Source organism: Empidonax traillii, unplaced genomic scaffold (assembly GCF_003031625.1).
Source record: "Empidonax traillii isolate 1590-97213 ecotype Southwest subspecies unplaced genomic scaffold, ASM303162v1 scaffold27:size3997909, whole genome shotgun sequence".
In the NCBI taxonomy this organism is placed as follows: Eukaryota; Metazoa; Chordata; class Aves; order Passeriformes; family Tyrannidae; genus Empidonax; species Empidonax traillii.
In genome coordinates this window covers 1,378,821-1,388,401 of record NW_020955220.1, presented here as the reverse complement: position 1 = coordinate 1,388,401, position 9,581 = coordinate 1,378,821, and the positions used below count along the sequence as shown (strand labels likewise).

Here is a 9,581-nt window from a genome sequence, read left to right as displayed (position 1 = left end):
CCCGCGGGCTGCCGGGTACCCGCGCCTCACCTGGTCTCTGTGGATGACGGGACGGGGCTTCGGGCTGCCGGGTGGGAGACAGGACAAGCCTCCCTGGAGCACACCAGGGGACGCGAAAGCTTTTGGCACCCCCCGAGGAGAGGTGGGAATGCTCTGCTTGCGACCTCCCGGCTCACAGTTTGCTTCTCAGGTCTCTGCCAGTCCCCGGGATGCCGCTGCCCGCAACCCGGAATTCCGCAGCTACCTCCCGGGGAAACTCGGCTGCCCCGCAGGGCAACCGCACTGGCCCAGGTGGGGGGACCGAGCCTGAGCCCACCTTGCTGCACGGCCGGGGCGGCACAGAGCCCCGACGGCTCCGGCTGCCGAAGTGCCGGTGCCCTGCCCGGCCAGGACCCCTGCTACCTCCGCCGCGGCGGGTACCGGGGGAGCGGGGAGGGGCGGAGGCGGTGGCGGGGGGGCCCGTCGGGGCGGGCAGGGCGGGAGGGAGGAGCCAGTGCGGGGGCTGAGCCTGGGCTGCGGGATGGGGCGGCAGTGAGGGTGGGCGGGTGTGCGCCGACGGGGCTCTCGCCCCGCAGCCCAGCCGAGCCGTGCCGAGCCGAACGGCGGCGAGCCCAGCTCCGCTCCCCGGTGATGCGCAGCGGCCGCGCCGCCTGACCCTCCTGCCCGCTGCCATGGCGGCCCCGACCCCCGGAGGGGCGGCGGGGGTCCCGGCGGGGCTGCGGGCCGCCGCCTGGCTGCTGGTGTGCGCCGTGCTGTGCCGGGGCCGCGCCGCCGCCTGCCCGCCGCTGTGCGCCTGCAGCGGCACCACGGTGGACTGCCACGGCTCGGCCCTGCGTGCCGTGCCCCGCAGCATCCCCCGCGGCACCGAGCGCCTGTGAGTACCGCCGGGCTTTGTCCGCCGCCGGCGGGCGTGCGGCGGCGCGGGTGCGGGAGCCCGGCGGGGCGCTGGGTCCGGGGGGCTTGTCCTGGGGTTGCGTGCCCAAAAGCGTGTGGGGAACCAGTGCGAGTGCCTCGCGAGGCTGCGTGGGCAAGAGCCCCGTGCGGGGTGCGGTGCGCGCTCAGGAGCCTGTCAGGAGTGTGTGCGGGAGCCCGTAAGGGGATGCGTGTGCAAGAAGCTGTCCGTGGCGGGGATGTGCAGCAGCCTTCTGGAGGGGTGTGCAAGTGCCCACAGTGTCTCTTAAGGGCAGTATTTGTGCAAATGCCAGTGGGGCCACAGCCGCCTGATGAAAAGGTGCATGTGGTGGGGTGGTGGGGTGGGTGATGCGCAGCGTCCCGCTACGCGCGGGGCTTGGGTGTGTATATGAGTGCCTATCCAGGGGGTGCGTGTGCAAGAGCTTGTTGTGTACGTGCATCATCCCCTCCGTGAGGGGTGTGCAATAGCCCGTCGAGATGGTGAGCAGTGCGTGTGAGAGCCTGCTGGGGCACAGTGTGTGTGCAAGCCTTTCCCTGTGGGAGAGGTGTGCAAGGGGTCCGGCATGAGCAAGAACCCGCGTGTGCCAGTCTGTGTGCAAGCATGTAGAGTGGGTTTGGGACTGGAGCTGTGCTTGAGGGGGTGGGTTGCTCCAGGGGGAGCCTTTGCACTGGGGCAAACCAGAATGGGCTGCTAGCCCCATGGCACCCACAGGCAGGTGTGACTTGACACAGGATACCCACACAGCTGGAGTAGAGTTCTCTGAGGGACCCTGTCACCCCAAGCCCCTACCCGTACTGGGCACCCCTTTGTCCCTGGGAAGCCTTCCTGGGAGTGCTGCACATGGTGCTAGGATCAGGTCCCGTTCCCCTCTTCTCCCCTTGGGACCTCCCCACGGTGTGCCCAGCCTCCAGCCAAGCACACAGCTTACCCGACCCCCCTAGTCCCCTGTGCCTGCACCTCACTGCTGATCAAAGCCCTTACCAGGTCCCTAGGGGTCATGGCGGGTGTCCCTGGCTCTCTTGGCTGGACTCCCATAGAGAAAGCTTTTCTCTCACAGTCATGGTCCAGCTGGCTGTGGGGGTCCTGTGTCACCCACTGAGCTCCCCCGAGCAGGATGGGTGCCTCTTTGCTGCTGATCCTGGCTGGGCAGGTTTACCTGCTTGGGATCCTGTGGCTGCAGGGGGTTCCCACCCCAAGGAGATCCGCATGAGCTGACCATGTCCAATCCACTGCAGGCAGCAGGTTCCTGGCATGCAGGTGTCCCCAGTCCCTGCAGCTGTCCCCAGCCTGCCCTCTCCACTCAGTAGCAGCAGGTGGCCCATCCCAGACTGCAATGGAGCACAGTGGCACAGTAGCCCTCTATCCCAAGCCCTGGGGCCAGGCTGTCCCTACATCTGTCTTGCAGTGCAGGGAAGTGTTGAGCTGCTGCCTCCTTGGGCAGGAGAGCTGAAGGATGCATCCTGGGAAGCTACACACGGGGCTCCTGGCCCCGTGCTGTGCTGCTTGGGGCTCCTGGAGTATGAATGTGCCCTTTGCTTGCAGCTGGGCAGAGACCATGCAGGCAGGGACTACAGGGAGGGACTGCAGGCAGCTTTGCAGCTGCCGAGGCTGCACCCAGCATGCAGCGCTGTGAGCTCTGTGGGATACCACTTCAGAGGAGTTTTCTCTTCTCCCACCATAATTATCCTCGTACAGATGATTATTACCCAGCACAGCAACCAGGCTGCTGTGTGCTGCCATCCCATAGACCCGGTTTCTGAGGTCTGAGACAGGATCCCCCTTTCCTCTGTACTCAGAGCAGGGGTAAGGTTTGTGTATAACCTGCTCCAGCCCTTTCTGTTTTCCAGAGAGCTCGGAGGGCTCCTCAGCATCAGCTTTCCATGCTGCTGTGTGCCAGGATGCTGGGGGAGTGTGTGCATTGAGCCCCCACCTCTGCCCGCCAGGCAGGTGCTCAGCACAGCTCAAATGAGGCAATGCTGGAGTGGGCTGATGGAGGATGCCCCTGGTGGGTGTCTCACTCCTGCCTTGGCAGGGCATTTCTCCCCCTCTGGCAGTGGGCCCTGTTTTCTGTCTCCTGTTCTGCCTCCACCGATCTAGTCCTCCATATCCATCACCACCCAGCAGGATTGGGTTTTCTGTATTTTCATGCAGCTGGCGATGCTGGATCTCCTGGCTGGGCTGAGCTAGTTATGCTGCTCTCCCATGGGTGTTGTCTGTTGGATAACTACTTCCCACTGTGTTGCACACCCTTGCAGGTGCTTGAGGGTGTCTGTGCAGAGCAGGTCTATGTCTGACAGTGAAATCCTGCTGTAACATCTCTTAAGTGAGTTTGAGTTCCCTGTAAAGAGGCTCCATCTCTCAGTCTCCAACTCCTCACCGCCTGATGGAGCGAGGTCAGCTAGCAACCACAGGAGCCTGCAGCAGGGTCTGTGCTCGGGACTTGCTCTCTCCAGGGCCAGGCTCTCTGTGGGAAGTCATCAGCCTCTTATCAGTGCTCTCCACTGCCTGCCTCTTTTCCCAAGCCTCAAGAAGCACAGCATGAGCAATGCCAATCTTGCCATGTATCCCACAGTGCCGGTGAGCATTGGTGTCCCTGCTGTTGTATTTCTCACCTGTTGCATGGCAGTGCAGTGTTTGGAGGCTCCAGGCTTTCTCCAGTCTCCCACCTAACCTCCAGTCAAACCCCTGGACAGGGCAGCACTGCTGCTGTAGCCATGCCTGCTGGTGCTGCCAAAGTCATTGTGGGGGCTCAGTCAGCAACGCCCTGTGGTTTCACTGCTTTTGAAATACGTCCTTTCCCTTTGAAGAGGGAATTATTTGCCTTGCAGAGTCACTGCAGCTTTGGAGAATCATGGGGTGGGGACAAATCGTCTTGTCTTCCGCTTCAGGGTTTCCTGGGAGCTGTGTCCCTGGTGCCACGCTGTTGGTTGAGGATAAGGGCTGCAGACGTGTCTAGGATAGAGCATGAGGGATGGCTGCATGGGGCGCGGGGGACACAGGACCCCCCATCCCTTGCACCAGGGCACGGCACATCGCTCCCTAAGTGCCTTCTAGTCTGCAACCCAACGTAAATGGGGGTTTATGCATCTCTGATTGAATCATGCACCTAGCAAAGAGGGTTTTGCTGCAGCAAGGTGGGAAACAGCAAAGTCTCTGGGCACTTTGCATGGCTGCGTGCCCTCCTGCCTACGCCTCTGGCAAGCACGATAGAGCCAGTCCTGAAGGCATCGTAGGCAAGATGGATGATAATCCTCCAGCACTACAGTGTTATCTGCTCCCAGGAGTCCCTCAGGCCTCAGCCACCAGAGAGAAGGGCACAGTTCTTGTCCCCGTTAGCTTGCTTTTCTTTCTTTCTTTCTTTCTTCCTTTGAACATGTCTCTGAAGAGCAGACTGCCCTGTCACAGAGGTGGGGCGATCTCCCCAAGCCAGCAGGATCAGTGCAGATTTGCCACTATCAAATGGCGGCTTCCAGTCCAGTTCTTTGCATGTGGGGGATGAATTGAGTGTCATGGTGTTGCACGTGCTCCTGCTTTTGAAGTTTTCAGCTGACAGCTGAGAATTGCCCTACTCACCCCTTTTGCCTCCTCTCCAGTGGGCTGAACATCCCCCATCTCACCATGGGCTGTGCAGTGCCCTTCTGCCCTGTATGAAGGGAGGCAGAGCTGGGTCTCCACACCCTTTGGCTCTGTTTTTTCCCTTTCAGGGTCCCTGGCCTCAGCATTTCATCAAGGCTTCTGTTTGCCTTGTTTCCAAAGTTGGGGTGTGCTTGTGCTGAAATAGGCCTCATCTAGGCTGCAGCCAGCTCTGCCACCCCCCTGTGTGCACTGGTGAAAAGAAGATGCACTGAGGTCTAGCCTTCGGGCATGGGAACACGATGCCAGGACAGCTGCACCTGAAGCACACTCACATGCTGCCCAACCATCCCCAGCCAAAATTCCAGCAGTGAGCTCTTGTTCAGAGCGTGTTTAATTCATTCACCTGCATCTACCTCTCACCAGTTAATCAAAATGTCTTGCAGCAGCAAGGCTGGTGTATTGCAGCAGCACTTGTGCATTCCACACCAGTTGTTGGGCTGCTGCTCCTTTCAGGGGCTTCAGGGAATGTTCATTCTTAGGAAGCACTTCGGGAGAGTCAACCTCTCCCTTTCCTGAAGTGCTCAGGCAAGTTTGCAGTGAGCAGAGTAGTTGTAGAGGCACTTTGCAGGTTTTGCAGAGTTCTGGGGCAGGACCTATATCCAGCCAGAGCAGTACTAGGCTGGCCCCGCTTCCCTCAGTTCTTGGGAGAGCCAGTGCTGGGCAGTGGGAGGATGTGGACTGGCTGGGGAAGGCAGCCTGCTCAGCCCGCTGCAGTGGCTTCCTTGGGAGCCTTCCTGGACAGAGGAAATTTGCAATTCTATTCCAATTTCTCCCTTCAGCTACGTCCAAGGCAGATGCTGTCTATATATCGCCATGGTAACGCTGCGTTCTCCCTCTCCATGGAATTGCATGCTGGAAAAATATTAGTTTAAAAAACTATGTCGTGTTTGTATTGACTGAAGTCGAGGCTGATAGCAGAGGATCTATTGTCCCCTGGTTGGGAAAAGTCACCAGTAACAGGCAATAAAGCTGGGTGGATTGGCCTCTGGTGACCACTTCTCACCCCACATAGCAATTGCTTCTCTATAAACCCTTCCCTGGCTCTGTTTTACTGCATCCTTTAAAACAGATATTTTTGCCTTAAATGTGCTGCCACTTTGCTCCTTCAGAGTGATGCACTGCTAACAGCAATTCCTCGCTGCTGAGGTGGGAGCAAGGAAGGGGAATTGTTTCCAGCTTTAATTCTGGGTCTCTTGTGTGCACCTTCAAACACTCTTGCTGCTGTCCCCAGAGCCTGCAGCTCCAGGGTGAGCTGGGCACAGTGGCAGTGGTGCCAGTGCAGGGTAGCACACAGGAACAGTCCAGTTACAGACTTGTTACAGGATGTGCATTTGCTTTGAGTTTCATTCTCCCCTACTTCATTGTTTTCTATTGAACCTCCAGCCGGGGGAAAGAGCGAGGCAGATATAAAAGGCCAAGGATGCACAAGACACCCCCGAGGGGCAGCAGAGCCCACAGCCTGAGGGAACAGAGGGGATTTGGGGTGCCACCAGGGTGGTGGGGGCAGAGAAAGGGTGTTCTGTCCAGGGAAAGGTGTACAAGCCCATGACCCTGCATTGAGAGGGGCTTTTCCTGTATTCCTGCTCCAGTTTGCTCCCTGGGAACCTGGGGCAGGCGAGCATGCACGGGAGAGTGAGGTGGGCAACCGGGGGAGGCTGTCTTTGTCTCACTTCCAAGCCCTTCATGGTTCTCTGCCGGCTCCAGAACTGCTTAGCCCCACGATGCATCCTCTTTATTGCTACTGAAATAACCTTTCATAAAACCTGAGAGGCAAGGAGATGTTTCTGTGCATGTTTTGCTGAAAAGCAGTAAAAAACCAGTTGTGCATTAGCAAATGGCCTCATCCCGGGGGATGTCAGACCCAGATCACTGCTCCCTGGCAGGCTTCCAGTGTGAGTAGCTTCAAGGCCAGCTCCGGCAGCTGGCCCCTGTCCCCACTCAGGGGACATCAGGGGATGGCTGCATTGGCAGGAGCAGTGAGGGCAGCAGAGGTTTTCCTGCTGTATAGCACCAGGCTGCAATTAGCAGTGTGAGCAGCGAGAAGGATAGTTTGCAGCCAGGTCCTTAGGGTTGCAGCACTGCTAGAAGCCATAAGGGAATAAGGTAGGATGGAGGGAACCTCTGTTCCATGTTGGTGCAGGGTCGGTTCCAGGCTGTCCCCTCTGGTGCCATCTCAGACCTCCCTGCCACATTCAGACTCTGAGGCTGTGGTGACTGTCTGCTTCCCTGGCATGCATTTTGGATGCACTTGCTGCTCAAAATAGCAGAGGCAAGTGTCCTATGGGGGAGAGAGGCTGCTAGGAGGAGGAAGATCAGAAAAAAGGGAAATTAATTTTTCAAGCGATGCAGCCAAGGAGCAGCCCTGGGCACCAAGAGTGGGAGAGATGCAAGCTCCTGGCCCTGGATATGTTTTGGTAGGAGAAAGCCCTAAGTCCCAAATGGGATGCACCACGAGACCCAGCTGGTCCAGGATTGAGCAGGCATCTATAACAGGTGTCTTGCAGGATGGATTGGAACTCAATTTGATGAGTGGCAGGATGAAGCCTGAGGGCTGGGCAAACTCCCCTGCCCTGGAAAGCAGATGAGGTAGAGCACAGCTCCTTACCAGGCTACTCAGCACAGCACAAAAAGCCCAATTTTGCGGGTATCCAGGCTGTTTTCTTGGCTGCCTGTTTCCTCATTTGTGAAACAGAAATGACCTGCTGCCTTTTCTCTCTCCCATGGGGGTTGAGGGAGGTTATTTATTTATTTATTTTTAACCTGAAGGTGACACACCACAATGAGCGCGTGAGTGTAAAGCATTCCCTGACTGCGAGTGGCTAATGGCTGTGGCATGAAAACCCCAGAGAGAAGTTAGGAGAACAGAAAGCCTTCCGGATCCTCGCTGTTACTTCATGATCGATGCTGTTTGTAACACTTAAAAATCTGTCGTGCTGATAACCTGCTGTAGTACCTCGTAAAAGCTTACAGAGCCTCCTGTGCTCTGGGGGCCAGTGCTGTGCTTGGGGCTGGGTTCCCCTTCGACTAAGGGCAGTGATGCTGAGATGGGCACAGCTGCTCTTGGGGCTCTCCCTGTTGGGCACATAACCCTGCAGGCATCTCATAGGGGTGGTGCTGGCAAGGCATTTGCTCTGGGGTGTACAGCATCCTTAAAGGGACTTCGATAGATCCTGTGGGCACTTTGCTATTCTTGAGGGGTCTGGTCAGAACAGGGATGGGAAGGAAAAGGAGAAGGTGCTGAGCTCCTTGTGTAGCTGTGTCAGCCCAGGGTGTGGGCGCCCAGTGTCCCTTCCCCAAGCAGCGGGCAGCAGCACCCTGTAATCCCCTTGTACCAGATGGAGTTAGCACCCAGCCCTGCCCATATGGGCTGCAGGGGTGAGTGTCCCTCTGTGCCAGCACTGGAGGCAACCAGCTCTCCTGGGACTGGGAAAGGCTCTTACCCTGCCTTTTGCTGCTTGAGCAGCTCAGCAGGGCTGTGCTGGGACTCAGTTACATTTAAGCAGCCGGTGAAATCTTGAGAAGACTTGAAAAATGCAATAAAAGTGTAGGATGAAAGGTTGCAGCTGCTCTGTCCCCCAGTTCTGAGCAGAGGGGTCAGTCTGGGGTCTGAGCCTCATCCATGTTTCCATTAGGTGTCTGTGTGATGGGACACGAGCTGCTTATGACAGTTGCAGATGCCACCGGGCTGAGAGAGATGCAAGAGGGCTGGAGACTGGGCTGAGATTTCAAAGTGGGTTTGATGAACAGGCAGAATGGACTGACAGAAAGGATGTTGTTGCCTGCAGACTCAAGGAAAGTGTTTGGTGGGAGCACAGATGTGGAATGGGAGCACGAGCAGAGGGGTTCCTGTCTGTGCAAGGCAGAGAGGCCCCAAGGGAGAGCTATGCCCCTGGGGCTTGGGGCTTGTTGGGGGGATGGGGATGGGAAAGGGGCCTGCATGGGCAAGGCAGCAGCATGATCTCTGCACCATGGTGGCAGGCAGGAATGGATTTCATCTGTAGTGAGAGGGGTTCAGGTCAGATTTTGTAAAACGTCCTTGAGGCAGGAGCAGTGGCGTCCTGGAGTAGGGCTCAGGGGAGTGTCAGTCTCTGTCCCTGAAGGAGCAATGCATGCATCTGCGTGGATTGATGGAGGGTGGCAGAGGTACTGCTTGGGGTGCGTGACCTTACAACCTTCATTTCTCTGCTTCCCTGATTATTATCTGGCACTGCTGGCTCCAGCTGGGGTCAGGACTCTGGGATGAGCTGCTGGGAGGGGAGCCGTGCCCTTAGGGGCTGGTGCTCTGAGCCACGAGCAAAAAGACCTTGGAGGGAGGGACATATTACATGAAAGATGGGACTGCCAGCCTTGCTGGCACCAGGGCAGCAGCAACCCTCAGAGCAGGCACTGCAGGAGCACAGACGCTTCTCTGCCAGCTCCTGCAGTCGCTGCCTGGGTGCTGTGGGCACCTGCTCTATACTGGTGCTCACAGGGCTGGGGCACATTTTGCTGCTTTGGGGTGCAAATGCTGGGATTCATCTCACGGACTTTCCCTCTGCCTTCTTAAGAGCAGGAGTCCAGGGATCACAGCAGTTAGGATTTCTGCCTCGGTGGGAGAGTGGAGCGGAGCTAAGCCACAAGGACAGGAGTCACGTGTGTGCCGAATAGCTGATGCTTTGCAATGGAGTATGGATAGTGGGATTGCACTGTCTGCTCCTTCCCGCTCCTGATAAATCAGTGCCCAGGGAAATATCACTCATGTTGGCTGTATTTAATAAATTAACTCTCAGCATTTGTGCTCTCTGAGGTTGTTACGGAGTTAGTGTATCTCCAAACCCTGCAAAAGGAAAAGACATATCAGACCCCCTGGGAATGAAATAAGCCATCCAAAGCTAGAAACCAAATATAAACCCAGACTATGCAAATCCAGTCTAACGAACCCTGCTGCAGCACAGACATCCCATCTGGGAGTGGGATGATCCACAAGCAGTGTAGCAAAGGGACTGCTTGTTTTAATGACTTTTCTCTTCCCAGAGCAAAATGGGGGGGGGGG

At 57.3% G+C, this 9,581-nt stretch overlaps 1 protein-coding gene across 2 annotated transcripts in view; it reads left to right on the top strand.

Moving 5' to 3' along the window:
- The first annotated feature begins 564 nt into the window (after positions 1-564).
- Positions 565-9,581, top strand: part of SLIT1 (slit guidance ligand 1) — a 61,619-nt gene continuing 52,602 nt past the window's right edge. For both annotated transcript variants that reach the window (XM_027908214.1, XM_027908208.1), the window contains exon 1: positions 565-874. In XM_027908214.1, coding sequence (XP_027764015.1) covers positions 672-874 — 203 coding nt within the window. In that variant the 5' untranslated portion in view covers positions 565-671. The remainder of the gene's footprint in view (positions 875-9,581) is intronic.